The sequence below is a fragment of the Pleuronectes platessa genome, chromosome 3 (assembly GCF_947347685.1).
Source record: "Pleuronectes platessa chromosome 3, fPlePla1.1, whole genome shotgun sequence".
Taxonomy (NCBI): Eukaryota; Metazoa; Chordata; class Actinopteri; order Pleuronectiformes; family Pleuronectidae; genus Pleuronectes; species Pleuronectes platessa.
In genome coordinates this window covers 18,261,377-18,280,025 of record NC_070628.1, presented here as the reverse complement: position 1 = coordinate 18,280,025, position 18,649 = coordinate 18,261,377, and the positions used below count along the sequence as shown (strand labels likewise).

Below are 18,649 nucleotides of genomic sequence, written 5' to 3'. Positions count from 1 at the left end.
ACAACGTATTTCCACAATTTCTGGTCCAGTACCAGCCTCATGACTAAATCCTAATGTTGTGGATCCTAAAGTGTGAAAATATTCAATTAGGATGCTTGATTAAAAACATGGAAATTACACTGAGTTCATTATTCTAATGACAGCAATAACCTTTACGACAGATGGGATTCTTTTGAACATTAAACACTTAATTAAAAGTGTCAGCTCACATTTTGAGATGATGTTGGGGTAAAGGGAAAGAGACTGCATCCTCAACTGCACCATGAATTATGTTGTGATACCAAAATATAATAACCAGTGCGATACCTGGCTATATATCTTACTGCCTCATTCAAGTATTAAACAATTATTGCATATACTTGTGTCTATGGAAGAGACATGGAGGTTGTTACCTCCACCAAGGAGGTTATGTTTTCACCCCGGTCCATTGTTTGTTGGTAGGTTTGTTTGTTTTCAAGCCAAAGATATGAAAAGATTTTCCTGAAACCTGGTGGAAGGATGTGGTATAGCACAGGAAAGAACCCATTACATTTTCCTGTGACTCTGGATTGGTGGGTGGATCCAGGGATTTCAATTCACATTTGTACACATTTCATTGATTTCTTAGACAATAATAATAAAATCTAGGACATTTAAGGGACTAATATTTATGAGTGCGTACAATTTGGTGCAGATCAAAATCTAAATCTACATCCAGTGAATTTAAATGTGGTTTCATAAGGTGAGTGCCCTTCAAGTTGTCATTGTGTTTGGTCTATCTGAAATTAATGTTTTTCAATTAATCTGTGTAAATACAGCAAGAGGCTTTGTTGATATTATCAGAGTTCATGATCCACGGTGACGAAGGGCAGCAGCGTGGCCTCACTCTTATCTCTGCTACTGCTCAGTAACCATTTAGTGTTTACAAGGGTGAGAATCAGAGAGGCTTGACACCAGATCGCTCATATTATGTGTGTACCAGTGTGTACAAGCCCTGACAATGCTCATAATGTTACCTTGTTATTGTAACCATAGTATTTGAATGAGTGCTGCAAAGTAAACCTAGAACTGGATTCAACTGTTGACTTGAATCTTGTCTTAGCAGCAGTGTCCTGACAATCCCATGAAGATAAAGATACTTTTGTTAAGGAAATCCAAACTTGATCTCTGTCTCTAAGGAAACACACACACACACACACACACACACACACACACACACACACACACACACACACACACACACACACACACACACACACACACACACACACACACACACACACACACACACACACACACACGAGTTCAACCTATGACAACAGCAACCAGAACCACCCTCACTTAGATTCCTACATGTCGTCAGCCAGTATTTACAATGTTAATTCCCTGAAAGAAGAGGCAAACACAATGGTATCATGCTGTGTCGAAAGAGCAATAACTGTCAGGCTCCATAGTCCAACTATACAAACACTTCCTAGACAGAATAATAAACTCTCATGTTCTTATTTGCCTTATTTTTCTCCTTTGGCAGAGCATGGGAACTCCAAGCTATATCCATTCTCATCTGTATGTGCTTCGCTCTGATCCAAGAGACAAACGTTTGAATTTTGATTATAAATTTGATAATGTTGATCATCTTTTCTTAGTTGTGTGTTGTATTGTTTTACAGGAAGTATATGTTTACAGCTTATTTTTTATTGTTTGGGATTTTTCTCTGTGTTTTTTTCCGGTATGTGGGGGCAGACCAGCAGGTCGATCAGGGAGAGTAACAACAGGTTCGCACGACCAGGTCTCTGAGAGAGGAGGGGCTGGGCAGACTCAAAGTGACAGAGGATGGGTGAAGTGTGCTGCATTGGATCACATTTTATTCAACCTATTGACTTTGTCTGCTGTATTTGTGCAGATGGGTTGAATTGTGAGGTCAGCAGTAACCCAGGGTCCAAACTCGATCTTGTCCTGAGTGTGGTTTCTATTTCTCTTTCTGTTAAGCTCACCTTCTACTTACCAGCACAGGTGGTATGCTCCAGGCAGGTGAGGCTATAAAGCAAAAGGCCAGTCAGTAGTGAGGGGGCGGAGAGGAGTTGGCAGCTTGTTGTGAGGCTGCAGAGTTTTCTAGTTGTGTGCTCTTTTTCATTCTCTACTATGATTTAGTTTTGTTGCATTTCCCGGGGATCTGTTTGTTAACAAAATGCATAAAAAACAATATCTACTTCTGTCTCTTCAGCGTCCTCCACCTCTATCTGAGGCTGACGGCGCTACAAAGACACACACACGTTTGTCTACATAAACATGTGTCGCCTCAGGAGACTGAACTCAGGGTCTGACATGAGAAAGTTCAGGAGCTTCTGTCTCATCAGCTTTACAATCCACTGGGAGAAATAAACAATTCTAATGCATGCTCAACAACAGTGTGAGGTAATCAACATCACAAACACTTACTTTCATTCATCACTACATAAATGTTGTCTCCGCATTGGAGAAAAGGTCCAATCTTAGATTTCTCATAAATGATCTAATCCTTTTCTGTCATGTGATTGACTACAAACCCAGACGGTTATCATAGACGGAAGTATTTCTGTTGACGAAAGAAGAAAAACCCTGAGCGAAAAACTAAAACACCCTCAAACAGATCCAGATAGTCCAGACAGGAGGAGGAGGCAACAGTGCATTACAGTAAAACACATCTTAAAATCAAATCATGAACATTTGAGGTCCATCGTCTTCTTTATTAGCTGGAAAAAATATCCCTCTAACAAGCTCTGCTCTTCTTGTTCTCCAGTGTGTTGTAGGGATAGAAGTGGCTCACATTATTGAACTTGAAGGAGATCGACCATCCTCTCTAACTGCAACATTTTTAACAGAGTTTAGCATTTGTACTCGACAGACATGCCTGCTACATCACACACGTATATTTGACAATGAATACAACTCGGTGGAAGAGGCCAACTTTATTTGACACAGTACATCGGTCCATTCTCTTTTCCCTGTGAAGCCAGAGAGTTCATTATTCATCTAATTTTCACTGCTGTTTGATGTTTTAATATCCTCATCTGGCTTTTATACATGCTTTGACAAACAGCAGGCGTGCTTTCTGAACGCCAGCCAATCACAACACCACAGCAGTCGGGTGTTTGTGAACGCTGCTCCGTGCAGCCACACAGCATTAACTGTTGTCCGTCAAAGAGGTGATTATAACTGCAGCTGCTTTCATTTGGATCAGTCTTAATCTGAAAATACATATAACTTTATGTTTTTGTTAATAGCACAGCTATGGAAATGTGTGCATTTTTTTATTGCCAAATTTATCAGATTAAGCCAAAAACTAAATCGAGCCTGAAAACCCACCCAAATGTTTTACAGTATAAAAATTTCCTTTCCATGCATTCCACAGTGAAAAGTATACCTGATGTTTCCTCTCATGTCCGTGTTGTGCAAGCTGCAGCGCTCACTACCAGCCCGAGTCCTGGCAGTTATCCCACTGGGATTGTACATGGATATCTTGAGTTTTTTTAAGTTGCACTGACGCGCAGCAGAAACTTCCTTTGTGCCCATGTTTCCTTGGAAGTTTGGGCTGTTCTACTCAGTCATAATTGGCGAACAGAAGCTACTACACAGTCAAAGGGTCATGAAGGGACAACTGCTATTTCAGGAATAGTTCATTAACAGGTTTCACCTTGCTGTGATAAGCAGTATGTGCAGACTGCTGTTCTACAGTGGCAGATACTACAGTAAAAATGTTTGTGTTCTTCCTTTTTTGGTGCTCCACGCAACTGTACCGTAACACTTCAAATAGATAAGCATCCCATTTTAAGTAGCCAGAGATTTCTGGGTTTATGCACAAATTACAGCTCACTTAACCACAGTAAAGATGTTTTCAGACATGACCAATGGGTGAAATCCCAAGAATTGGCTACAGAGTTTGTCTTCCACACAGGCACAATGCAGCAGGAGGCTCTCTGCACAGACACGTCTACAACAGCAACAAATCCTCCGCATGATTCAGGCGAGAGGTGGAGCAGCCGGGTGCAGCAGGCCTTGGCAGGAAGTGAAGTATTAACTCCGCTGTGTAGATCTTGACAACACGCAGACACTGTTGTTTGCTCTTAACACAAACTCTCTTGACATCTTCGTCTGTGCTTACTTTGTGTGTGAGGACATTTGATCTGTTTTAGTTTTTTATCATTCGGATGTCTGTCGTGCGTTAGAAATGTCATCAACCCCCCCCCCCCCCCCCCCCCCCCATCCCTTGCTGTGAATCCAGTGGGGAATCCCCTGCTGTGTTCACACATCGGCTTCTCATGGATTTCTACACACTTTACACAAGGAGACCAGTCCGCGGAAACTGCAGAGTGTCTCCCTTGTACATTTGAGTTCACACATGCACCTTTAGAGAAATCACAGAGGAACTAGGGAGTTCAGTGCACATGCAGCTGAAAGCTGCTTGTTTAACTCAGATTGTTGAATTTTTTTAATTTTCAGCTGTCACTTCCGCTGTGTGGCTTTTGAATCATGTTGTGGCTTTTGCACTTGTGTTTTCTGTCACTGCATTGGTGTGAGACGTCTCGGCCTCCACACTCTTCCCTGTCATTCACTGATTTGTTATGAAGTCTGACAGGTTTCAAAAAGAAAACAGCTTTCTGACATTTCTTTTCCATGTTTGACCATTCCTTCCATTTGCAACAAGGTCCCAAACATCTGCAATAAGCTCCACTTAACTTTGTTTAAAAGTGCAACTGTCGTGTGGTGGTTCATGTGCAAACTCCTGTTAGCAGATGACCTGGTACGCCTCATCACTACAAGGAGAAGCTTCTTTCTAGGAACTATGCAACTAAGAAAAGTTGTTTAAGCGAATGTCCCCTGGATGCTCTTCTCTGCCCCAGTCGCTGGCTGAATGCTGAACATGTTGTTCACCATGACAGGCAACTTTTTGTCCACATCAGGTCTGTTTAAAAGAGATGGCCAACACCCTCGGTCACAGGAAACGCTCTAAGAAATAACACACATGAAAAGCTCCATTGCCTGAGACAGACCCACGGTGCCTGCGGCACAGATGATGTAATTTAGATTCTCATTCTTTCTTGCACCTTGTGACTGCGTCTCTATAAATGAGCGATTTAGAGGCTGGTTGATATTGTGGAGATGCACACAGTTTAGAGTGCCGCTTTTCAAATGGCGTTGGAGAATCTTCTCAGTTCGAGCGCTGCCTTCAGGTCAGCTTTGTGTGTTTCCAAGCAGAGGAGAAAGAAAGGACAACGTGCTGATGCTTAACTCGGTTGCTCTGTCACAGCTATCAGTGCACTGAACAGCCCTCGAGGGGAGAGGGCTGCCTGTCTAACTGTGTGTGTGTGTGTGTGTGTGTGTGTGTGTGTGTGTGTGTGTGTGTGTGTGTGTGTGTGTGTGTGTGTGTGTGTGTGTGTGTGTGTGTGCTCACACACGCACGCACGTATTGAGCAGAAATCAGTGCAAAGAGACATGCAGACTGCCCCGGGTCATCCACTTGTTTAGTGGACATCAACAATGCAGCAGCCACACGCTCGCACCAACCTCTCAGTTTCATCTGCAGAGCCCCTGTAGTGAGGCGGGAAGCTCGTGCATTATTGATGGGCTCGTCCTGTAAAGCACTGAACTTCCTCGAGCTGCCGGTAACACTACACCTGGCAGCCACACCAAAACATTTTGTTAAATCAAGAGCTTTAATCAGAATAATTGATACTGGAGGGGAAAGTGCTAACAAGCAAAGCTAATGATGATTGCTACAAATGATCACCTTAAGTGTGATTTACTGAAGTGACACAACTTCACATGAAATTCAATATACAGTGATTATTTAATAATTGTTCAACAAGGGGAGAAACACAAAAATATTTCAATCTTAATAATTCTTATTACAGTGAGTGCGTGATTGGCTTTTTTTCTCTTTCCAAATGGATTGGTGGAAAACACTTTCAAATAGCTTTTCAGTACTAACTTTGTTACTGTACTTAAATGTATTTATATGTACTATTTGTGGGGTACAGTTCACTTTACTCCACTGCATGTCAGCAAATATCTGTACTTTATACTCAGAATTGTTATATGCTCTCATTGTTTTATATATTTTCAACTGTGTTAAATAACGAGAGGAGAATTGAGCCTCTGATCCAAGTGGGCAGGTAACATTAGACCCCGCCTCCTGAAGCAGCATTCATCACTGGTGAGGAAAACACATGAAGTGGATTTGCAAGAGGCCGAGACTCAGCCAAAATGATGCAGTCAACCGTTGCATTTGAAGTCTACACTCTGAAACTTTTACTTTGAATACTTAGAGTATATTTAAAAGCATGCACTCGCTTACTTTCACTTTAACTTGTGTAGATTTGTATCAATCTATTTGTACTTTCACTGAGGTCAAATGTTTGAGTACCCTCTCCTCCAGTTATTATCCACAACAACAGTGCTGCCTTGCAACTGATAAACAACCCCTTCACTGTTCAGTGATTAAGAAGCAGTAAGATCCTCCAACTGAGGCTGTGGCTGTGTGACCAACAAAAACTGCTTCAGCTGAAGTTCTAGCCCTCAACTTTTTAGGCATTACTCGGAGGAGCTGGTGTGTGAACACAAATGTCTGAATCAGTTGAGCCTGCTATCAAACAGACTTTAGCCACTAAGCTCAGAGTACAAAGTCTGTGTCCTGTTCGAGTGAGCTGATGTGCAAACAGATAAAGGGCAGGCACCAGCTAACACCATGTGCAGTTCCAGTTTTCAATTGCATCCTCAATTTCGCACACCGACTGTACCTGCTTCAGATCATATAGTATGTTTTAACTTGGACAAAAAAGTCATATTTCTCATAAAAAGTCATATTTTGAGTAACTTGAACATCTATTTCAATCCCTCCCAAAGTTTTAAATAAATCAATTGATGGTTATTCCTCAAATATAACGCAAGCAAACTATGTGTGAATCTGCAGCCTATCCTGCCCTTGAAACACCCTGAGGCTGAAGTTGTGTGGAGGATGAATTCATGGTTGACTTTTCCCATCGACCGAAAGATCTTCCGGCATGTCAAGACTGCTCCCGGGAAGATCTGGTTTCGTTTCTTCCACTGGGGAAGTTATAAAACATAGGCATGAGTCATAAGTAGGTAACCTAGCTACTGCAGATCTTCAGGATATTTGCTGGCCATGGGAGTTATTGCCTTCCTGAACCACATGTGCTGGAGACAGAGAGCCATGTTATATGTGCTGTTGTCCCTTGCAACATTTCTGCTATCTGAACAAAAATTGATTTTAAAAGGGAGCAGTAAATGTTTGGATATGGAAAGTAAAAACACTCTCATGCATTTTTTAAAGAGGACAAAGATTTTGCCTACAATTCTTGTCTAATGCAAGACGCTGGAATGAATGAGAAGATTCTGGTAGATTGATTATCAAGGGGTTTCGCTACACTCTGTGCAATAAAAGGTAACTGGGATCACTTCAACGCACAGATGTCAAAGGTCACTAAAGGTTAACTGCCTTGTTAAGGAAGAACCTGGTGCACCTTCACTGCCCGGAGCCCCCGCGGCTGCAGCTCAAATCAAGAATCGTCCAGCTCAGACTATTTTCTGCCGTAGCGGCTTTCGTGTCATCCGTGTCGTGCTCTATTTAAAGAGTCCGGGCCGATGATCTTGAATGACACACTGACATATCTCCAGTTACAGAGGCCAGGCTGCTCTGCTGTAACGCTGAGGGGCTGTGCATGCCCAGCAGGCGAGCAGGCACGTAAATGGGGTTTCACACTTACCAAACAGTTGATGTCACATAGTTGGTACAAGTGGCCATTGCGGAGGCAAATCTGAGGTCCAAGTGAGCATGTCGCACTGACGCTGGTATTTATGAAGCATCTAAAGTGACTTTCATTGTCAAGGTTTAAAAAAGATCATTTTAAATACATTTAATGTTTATCACAGCAAACTACATTTTTTGGTAAAGTCCAATTTTTGTTTAAAGCCTTGAACAAAAGATGCTGCTCGGTAAATTCAGACTCCTGTTAAAATTCTATCTCGAATCTTGTTTTAATTTTAAAGACACAGTTACTAAGAACGGTTCCCGACAGCTGTAGCTTCAGTGACTAGGCCCGAGCCAAGATAGATGTAGGTGTGTTGGTTTTGGCCGCCACTCCTGCATTTACCATCTGCCTCCTCGTCCCAGATCAGGTCATGACTATTAATCCGCCAATCCGCTTTTGTCTGAACTCTGTCCTGTTGGATGCATTTGAATTATCATTTAAAGTTACATCATGAAGTCTGTGACCCTTCTCGGGATGACGCTCCGCTGTCAGAGTGTTCCCAGTCACAGACTGAGTTCGGAGAAAAAGTGCCAACCCCCTTGTTTGGGATGGGCTGTTTGTTTGGCCTGTGGTGATGGTGATCACGTGTCCAGATCGCACCAAATTACATGCAGGCAGCCGAAGCCTGCTCGGACGTGGTTGGTGGAACTAGAAAGGGAAAACCGAGGCCTTCCTGCCCCAAAATCTGTCCCTCAGACAGACAGACAGTTCTTGAATTATTTCATAGATGCTAACAGAATATAGAGATTCAATCTTTATTAAGATCTATTGAAACAACAAGACTAAGATAGTATTATTAATGAAACCTATTCGCCGTGATCATTTTGAATCTTGTTACAAAAATCCCTCCAAAGACCCGGCAGACATTATTCAAACTGGAAGCTCTAAGTGCTTGGAGAGTGATGCTCGTCAGGGGAAGTAGTAAGTTTCACTTTTCCTCTCCCCCCTCTGCAGCAGACTGCTACTTCATTCAAACAACAAGAATACATGGCAGCTCTACAGCCGTCGAAGGGAGCCAGTGTTTTCAGAAAGGAGCGAGGCCTGGAGACAGTGTGTATCTGCGCTTCAGTGAGAGGCACCTCCTCAACGGCAAACACGTCAGAGGCAACAGCTGGGCTTTGGTTACTTACGTCTGTGTCAGGCCCTTTATCTGCCCCCGGGCAGCAGAACGTGACCAATTCATGGCACCTCTTGTGGACCACGAAACAGCAGACTGCAGGAGACAAAAGAGAGAGAGAGAGAATGGAGAGAAGAGTGGGAAGAGAGAGAGAGAAGAGGAGAGAAATTTAGTTATGGTTAAAAAACAGTGCATCATTGTTGACTGATGGACAGCAAAGAGAAAAAGAAATCTGATAACACCAAGAGGGACTGGGGAGAAAAGTGACTGATGTCTGGGCCAGGCTCCTTATCATGTGTCCAGATGGCCAGTCCTGCCTGCAGGCGGACTGCTCTTATTGCAGAGTACAGTACCACCTCCTTACTGACATGACAGGAGCTGAGGCAGAGACCACACACACCCACACACCCTCACACGCTAACACACTTTTGTATGCACCCGAAGCATGTTCAGTGAGGACAAACACATCCTCACAATCCCTGAACATGCATCATCTACATAGAACACATCCAGACCTATACACACACGTGAATAGACCTATGGTTTAAATGCCAGGTCACTGGGGGCACTCCAGTCTGCAGTCAAGCTAGCAGCAGACTCGTGGTGGAGGAAGGCGCCTGTTACTGGTGCTCGAGAACCAGCTGACACCCAAAAGGAGTCGGGGGGGGGGGGGGGGTCGATTGTGCGAGCTGGCCGGCATGAAAAGAAACAAATTAACTGTATATTGTCACTTCTCTGTCCTTGCACGATGAGACACTGAAGCGTTTATATTTCTGCTCCTCTCTCCTTTTGATAGACACCAGAGCCCCTCCCTCTCCACCGAGGACTCAAGGCCGAACACTTGCAGCATGAGATGAAAGCGTCTGAATTGGTGGTTTTCGATAGTCCTCACTTAGCACTGAGTAACCCTGCAGACTCCATTAGTGGCTTGTGTTGCATTAGTGATGCGGCGCATATTCAGAGACTTGATTTATTTTCCAGTTTTCACAGTTTAAACTGCTGTATCGGGGAGCGAAGCGAAACATCGCGGCAAAGTAATGCACGGTGTCTCACTCTGCCTACACATCACCTCTCGTCTGTCCAACCAAACACAAAAAGGTGAGCTGAGTTGTGATGGCCACTGTGGCACAGCAGGGGTTAAAAAAAAGCCTATGACAAACACCCAGGGAAATGTGAGTCACATTAACACCTACATCAGCTGACTGACAGGTATTATGCAAAAACACTGTGGCAATGACCCGTAGAGACGTCCTCATAGTCAGATACCATTTCTATTTCTTTCATCATTTCAATATTGGTCTGCTTACGTCAAACTATATCGATCCATTTATGCATTATTTAAATAGCCACATCAAATCCACATCCATCTGTCCTCTAACAGAGCTGCTACTCCCAAAAGCATGAATAAAGACAGCTATTTAAGAATGTAACACCCCATTAGATAGTACTATTTGCCAATTGCATATTTTTCTCATAACACTTTATTTAAATTCATAATACAGGCTTATTGGACACATTACTATGACTAAGTCACAACACTCAAGTATTTCTGTCTCCTTGCAATTACAGTATCTGCATTTTCTCCAAGAAATCTGCTAAATATTAAGTATTTAGTTGTTGCTTACATGTCTGCATTTGCCGTTTATGCATATTTCTAGTGTGCATTATTAACTGATTCCATTAGCATCCGTTTGAAATGACACATACAGAAATTCCCTAATTTAGATACAGTATTTTCACAGAGTGAGGTGGTTTATTATATGTGGCAGACACCCAGGTTAGAAAGCATAGGTGCGCATATGAGTAGGAATACAGAAGTTGAATGGTTGAGAAAAGGAAAGAATCGTTTGATGGATAAGTAAAAACATTCAAAATGCAGTGTAAATTTGCACTGATATTGTTTTTTCAGGTCATTCTTCAAAGTGGCAAATATATACAGCAGAACTTGCTGCACGTTCAAGCTGCCTGCCTCTCTGAAAGTGTGTCGGCCCACATCTACTACAGGTGATATATTGACCATGTATAAGTACCTCATCTATCCCACATTGAATAATCCCAACGTTACCTTTAAAAGGTTTCACAGCTCCGGTCAACACTGACACAGTGGTTTGGATTTCAGCTCCACATACCACTCACATAGGTGAATTTTGCATAAAGGCTGTGGGAACATCGGCCTCAGTGGTGTCATAGCTGAGTGCATCATGACCATTTGATTAATGTGGTTTCCAAATGATGCATTAGAATATTTGACACTTTTTTAAAGAATTTGGCAGCACCAGCCGAGACCGAGCCAATTATCCAAAGACATTCAGAATTTACTCAACATAAATTTGCTTTTCTCTGCTTGTAAATATTCACAAGCTGCAGTTGGAGTGAGATGCATCATAGTAGCAGGCGTTGTTGTGGAGAAAATCCACTGTACCAGCCCGGATTCCAGTTTGGGAAATGCAGCACTGCTGTCACAAGCAAGCTTTTCTACCCATGGTGCTATGATGAATTGTTTGTAATTAAAAAGCATCAAGCTAGTCCTAGTAATAAAGTTGCACAACCTTACAAAACACAAATGCAAAAGCGTTTTTGTGTATTCCATCAATGACCATGTGTGAGACGTCGCAGCCAACGTAAAATAAAACCTATTCAGACAATATTATAAATGCAAATCTAGTCAACACATGCATTGCACAAGAACAGAAAAAGTCAAGGTGTTATATTCATGTGCACTTTAATGACGCTTATCAATACAACCCCCCAAATACAGAGCTGTCGCACCACCAAACGTACACCCTGCTATCCCTTCATGCCTCCTAGGAGCTATCGGTCAGAGCACTCTATAACTGACATGAAACCATGACCCATAACTCACACCACCGCCTACCCACAAACCACACAGGTCATGAATCTCGATGATTTATTGCCTCCATGATTCATACCGGAGTAGCCGATAGCTGATAAGTGAGAATAGCTGATTGTGGTGCGAGTCTCCGAAATTCACTCTTTGAAAATGAAAATGCAACCGTGATATCAAAGCATGTGACCAAATCTTTGCCTTCATCCATATCTGTTGATGCAGTTTGAGTTTCTATAAGGTTTAATGGTTTCCTTGTTCTTTTCCAGAATTCGGAGCATACCTAATTCCTCCAAATAAAGCAGACACTGCTACCTGCGTGTTTTAACGCATCCCATCCTTTACAGCAGTAAAGGATGTAGGAAAGAGCTTAATTAATAAGGGTTCATGAACTGGATACACGCTGGAGCCCTATGCAATAGCTACAGCCCAGGAGAAGGCCGTGCTATGTTTTATAGCAGGCATTTAAACCAGAAAATACAAAATATGTTTACTCAACACAAACCATATCTGGTCAGAACCTGCTCTATTTTGGCTCTTCATCATGAGAGGCTCCTGCTACTTTGTAACCTGCTCCGGTGAAATTACTTGATCCAAATCCCCAAATTACTGGTGTCTGGCTCAGGACAACTGTTTCCTCTGACACAGAAACATATTTCTTCAGGGATTTATGAAAATGGCCTTGCCTGTTCAGAGAATATGAGAGACAAAGAGCGCGAGAAGGAGAGGGAGTAAATCTGATCCACAGAGATGGAGTGAGATAAAGAAGGAGATCGTTAGAGGCAAGATGGAGGAGGTCAGACCTCATCTTCTTCTGCTGCTCTCATTAGAGCTCCACTGCCATCCCAGCAGTCTTGTTCAGGAGCAGCACTTAAAGGTTCGACACATACATCACTCTGACACCATCCCAGAGGAACTATACCTACAAAAGGTACAGAGGTAGCTTTACCGTAACTGTATAACGAGAGACGGTACTGACTCCATATTTCAACAGCAAGTCAATTCATCAAGCAGATTTGTCTTTGCAAACCATGGGGATCGATGTGGAGTTTAATTGCTTGTAAAACATCATTATAAGGCAGAAATGGAGGGCGCAGGTGTTGGGGGTGGTCAGTTTCTATTAAAAGCTGTCGCTAATAAGAGCTATTGGATTAAAACAGGGACTCTGGGGACTGACAATGTGATAAAAGCAATTAAGGCTCACAGAGTTGTGTAAGCATGAAGGATTTTCCAAGTTCCTGCAAGAAATTAGATTTGGGGGGTGTGATGTTTTAGCGCTGGCAACCGATTGGTCACCTTTGAGAGAGGAAAGTGGCTAAACTGTGGCGGTTCCATCACCGTCGATCCGTTTAGATAAGTGGAGATTCTGTATCTGATTGTAACCTTTCTCCCTGAACAGGGGCGCGACGAGGTGTTTCAAAACAATACTGATTGGCTTCAACACAACCCAAGACGAAATCTCTTCTCTATCCAAAAAGATAACAGAGTTCACTCCGATTCCATTCCGGTCACGATTACCAGGTCACAAGTTTACAGGAGCAATTTCCTGGAGATCTTTCTGAAAAATTCAGGCAGGAAATGAGAAAAAGGAAACGGTTTCATTCAACAGTCGTTTGTATAAAGATGTGATTCTCTTCTGAGGGGCTGCAGTCAAACAAAAGAAAGAGAAGAGAAAGCTTTGAGATCAAACCATCACAAGGCTTTTGTGGCTCAATGCTGGTCATGACAAAAGCATCTCCTTCGGGACCGGGGAGTTTCTCATTATTTTCCTTGGTTCTTTTCTCGACTTGGATGCCTGCCCCATTCCCCTAACTGTCAAAAAAAAACAATGATGCCTTGGTCATCAAGAGGTCAATGAGAAAAACCATTAAACACAAACCATTAACACCAGATGGAGAAAAGGATATAAATGGAAATGTCTTGGAGAAAGGTTTTCAAAGTTGTTAAATGGAATCAAGGAGAAACACTGAAGTATTCATCAAATCGTGGCTGAAATAACGATTCATAGAAAGATTCATCCAAACTGGCTGCAGCCAAGAGCCATCTCTTTATTTCCTAAATGAATTCCTCTCTGCGAGAACGACTATATTCAGTTGTGATAAATTAAACTCTGGGTTCACATTACTATCTGTGGATATATTTACAACTTCAATATGACTGTGATGATGCCATGACAAGATAAAACCTCAACATCATTGGCATATTCTCTTACTCTCACAGTTAAATTCTCAAGACAGGAACCAGTAGAAAACTATTTCATGACAAATTATTAATCCGAACCCATGAGCTGAGCACAAAACAGTGATGAATGTGTAAATCAATAATCTTTAAGAGTCCAGCAAAACCATCTAAATCCTTTGACAAGACCTGGGAGCTCTCCATCGAGTGCCTGAATGAGGCTGGATGTACATTGTGAGTATATAAATATATATATATTTATGTGGGTGGTGTGGGTTAAAGGTTGTGTGGTGGTGGTCGAGGACAATGGAAGTGAGGGTTGGTTCAGGCTTGTGCTATTGTTTTTTTGGTTATATGTCTTGTCCTTCAAATCAGAGGGCAGCACACTCTGACGTCATGTCATTGTTCATCTGTTTTACAATACTGATGTAAAATGTCTTCATCCAAATAAGTTTGAATGCCTGGAGGTCATGTTGGCCTAATCTGTGTAATTGTATAATGACTGTTTGTAGAGTAGCAGGTTCTACAAATAAATTACATAGAGACAAGCTCTGTAGGAAACAAATATAAAGAGGGATAAAGGACATTAAACTTGCAATAAAAATATTTTCTTTTATAAAAACCATGATTATAGATACTAAAGTGGAATCAACAGGTTTTATAAACTTTGACAGAGTAAGTTCAGGGGCTGGATTCTCCATAGTTCGTCTATTTACATGCAATACCTCATAACGACCATTCAAGCTCCATCATTCTCCCAATGTGACTGGGAAACAAATCTTTCACCTTCAAAATGGACGACACAACTGGGGTCACTATCTCAAAATCCATTCTGCACCGGTGAAAGGTTTAATAAAGCTAAATTTAATTATGACTTCACTATCATAATATTACAACGTTCTTCTCAGGCACAACTTTTTTTTAAATATGTTATATTATTATTAACATAACGATTCTATTCTTGTGATCTGAGATGTTTTTTTTCTTTAATGTGGAGAGAGGAAAAACAAACCATAACCCAGGTAGCTGCTTCACACACACCGACTACAAGAGGCCGACTTTGCAGAGACACAACAAGCACACTGCCGGGCCATTTGCAGCGTAATGATCCGTTCTCTATTAACATAAGTCATAAGTCTGATGGTTAACACACTCTCTGCAGACTAATGATAATGTCTTCTGTCTGATGAGTCACAGAGAAAGAAGTGAATTCACTCCGGCACAGTTATTATTGAACATTTTATCAAGTCTTTTAATCCTGTGGATGTATTTTCCAATAACCACGTAAGAATTTCTAGCATATACATATATTCTGGCTCCTAGCTTTTCACTGAAATGTGGCTGAGGCTGCGTCGTAATTCATTATTCAGATATTTAATGACACTGAGCTCAGTTTGATGTAAAAGCTAAGGTAGTCATTCAGTGTTTGGCTTGGACTTGCAAACCATCACAGATATTCTTTTCCAATAAATATTTATTAAATATTAAATATTTCCATCAAGCAATCATATGAGATTTTTTGGCACAGAGGTCAATGTATTTGCTATGAGGGTCAAGGTTGATCTCCTTTCATGTATTTCCAGGCAGACACAACAACAACAGGTCTGAGAGGGAAATAGTGAATTTTCTACAGACACAAAAACTTCTCAGGTGTCTTTGAATTGTTTTTGTATAAAGAATGTTCTGTATATAAATCTTAAAACACTGAAACATTTTTAAAGGTTGTATCCAACCGGTCACTGATTAAGGTCTAACTACAGTAAAGCTTCTTTACATGTTACATGTTTTTATATCATCTATATTTTAATCCTTATCATTTGTATATTTTGTTAAGTATACAGTATTGTATTTATAATTTGTATAGTGTGTTATGTACGTGATGTCTTGCTGCTTTAGCACAGAGAGTTGCCAGTTTGGGATCAATGAAGTACATCTGTCTATCCATCCATCAATCTATCTATCTATTCTTTGTTGAGCATCGATCTGTTGCAGGACAAGAGTTGAATCACTTACCCTGCAGCCCCTTTGGTGTTAGAGAGCAATTATCACAGGTTCTGTATTCAAAATATCAATGAGTCTACATCTGATATCAAAAGCTCCTGAGTATAGGAAATATCACAGGGATTTAATCACTTATTCAAAGCTCAGCTTAGGAAACATGATGGTATAAATAACCTTTACTGGTGTTTTCATAATGGTAAAGGACAGTGGTTTATTTTAGAAAGAGTGATTCATCATTTGTCATAGTAGTGCTGCAGAATGGTTTTCACACTGGGTTTTGAAACTATGACATTTTTTGTGCAGAGTTTCACGTGGGAGTTGTAGTAGGACTCCCTTTGTCCTTTATATCTTAGAACTTTGTCGTGCACAGAAAAAGCTCCATGACACACTTAAAGAGAAGAGAGGGGAAAACCCTCAGAGCTTACTATGTACAATTTACTGGTGTATGCATGCGTATGTGTAAACCATTCTTAAGATTCAGCGCTACGTGCCTCTGATCCCTGCTGACGTTATCAATGCCTGACTGACTCCTTTGAGGTAAAGAAAGCATTTTCACACATGATCAATTTATTGTGAAGCGCTGCGGTGCTGCAAGCTTTAAAATAAATGACTCTGTGGCCTCTAATGGCTTCTACAAGAAGAAAATCAACAGACAACTGAGATCACCGTCGGCACAAGTTCAACTGCTATTGTGCAAATGTGTGGTAGGTCCATTGAAATCTACGCTCTGCTGAATATAGCATAGGTGGTTAGTGATTGTGATGCACATCCAGTGGCCTCTGGAATGAAGAGTGAATGTGAACTGTTCTACCTAATTGAATCAGTCTGTGCACCAACAGCGGCATCTTACTGACAGAGCAACGGGGCTGCAGCATCTATAGCTCTGATTCAGCTGCATTAAAGGTAAGTCACTTGTCCCTGAAACAAGCCTATTGGCTGGTGCAGGCCAGAAACTTGAAGCCCCAACTGTAGTGAGCACAGTAAGATATCTGACTCACCAGGAACGATTTATTTGATGGTGACGACGTGCTGATGACGTCAGGACCGTAAACTGAATGCACCGGCCAACATGTTGGAACCTTTTCAAACATGAACTCTGGAGAACGTCCAACCAATGGGGTCTGGACCATCTCCAGAGTTTGCCTTTCACGTACGTACAACACAGCTGGAGATTCTCCAGTGAGTCACATTCACAACAGCTACAGAAATCTATTGAGCGTTCATGTGAGGGCTGTTCATCAGGCAGAGACAGGATCTAACATCTGAACTCCATGATCATGTGTTGTGGTTTACAGCACATCAACACGGCTTGGGCCCTTATCAACAGAAGCTCTCTTGACATCTTCGTTGGTGTCTTTTACGGGTGTGGCATTTCAACACCCCCGCTCGCTCTCCATGAGTCCTACAATGGATCTCCCACTGTGCTTTTCACATGGGCTCATATGGACATTCTCTGAAGTTTTCACGAGGGCACTGCCAGGAGAAATTTTGTACGTAGGTAATTCGTTCTTTTAATTAAGTGATTCCAAAACGTGATAATTAGAGCCTTAGCTGAAACAACCTTGCACTGGAATACAATTGTGTATGTGTTATTAATATACAGTGGATTTGTAGAGTGTGATTATTGTATTTATATATTTTGGTTCAATATTTTGTCATTCATTTCTAAACAATTTCTTTTTTTTTTGATAAAAAATATCGACCTATGCATCTGAAATAAAGCAAAATTTTACTTAAACTTTCCTCAGTGTTGTGTGTTTGATGCTTTGAAACGCAGAGAAAGACTCTGAGATTTGATGGATACAAGAAACTTGAGAATTTCAAAACTTGAATCCGATAGCATCAAATATATTGTTTTCATCCCTAAATAGGTTATAGCACTTAATACTGTAAATGCCTTTGACATAACATTTAAAAAAAGAACTGTCTGCATTTCTGTCTAACAGGCATAAGTCAAGGTCACTGAGGATGGTTTTAAAGCAGATAATTAGCTCGTGTGGAGCGTCTCAACCAGCAGGACTATGGGGAACAAAGTGAGAAACTCCCACTTAGCAGTAAGCACTGATCCTCTCTGTAGTGTGAACAGGTTCAAGACAGTGCTTGAACAGGAAACAGGCTCCTTGGGTGTGACATTTTTTTATTTCTCCCGCGAGGACAGCTCGGTGAGCTGCAAAGAAATTCCTAGTTAGCTGGTGTGGACGTGGACGTGACACGTCTCTTCTTCAGCGACTCTCAACGCTTCCACTCAACCACGTCAGCGGATTAACCTGACCTGGCTTTGTGCCAGCACTCGCACTGCGTCCCCCCTCAGCCACTTCAGCTCCTGTGCCTGTGGACCCTGTTTATAATGAACGCCCCAGAGGACATTGCGTAATGCCACAACTCAGTCATCTGGAGCCAAAATAGAGTGGACTGAAAACAGGCCTGGGCTCCAAAAACAGACAGACTGGCTGGAGCACTGATGATATCAATTAATAATTCACCGAGGCCAAACTCCTGCAACTTTTACTCAAATAAAATAACTTGTGAAGGAGGAGTAATTTATTTGGTAACGCAACTTATTGCAGCTTCTTTAAAAGTATTTGTAAATCTATATTAAAGATGATTACCAACGCAAACATGCACTTGTTTAAATCTTCATAGCTTGTTTGTTGTTAGTTAGCAGGATTACAAAAAAAAAACTATGGAATGCAATCTGAAAAATACCTGTTTTTCGTGTTC

At 41.6% G+C, this 18,649-nt stretch overlaps 1 protein-coding gene across 2 annotated transcripts in view; it reads right to left on the bottom strand.

The window, feature by feature from the left end:
• Positions 1 to 18,649, bottom strand: part of LOC128436790 (protein kinase C alpha type) — a 132,525-nt gene that overhangs the window by 72,687 nt on the left and 41,189 nt on the right. For both annotated transcript variants that reach the window (XM_053418645.1, XM_053418646.1), the window contains exon 3: positions 8,918 to 9,000. In XM_053418645.1, the coding sequence (XP_053274620.1) occupies positions 8,918 to 9,000 (83 nt within the window). The remainder of the gene's footprint in view (positions 1 to 8,917; positions 9,001 to 18,649) is intronic.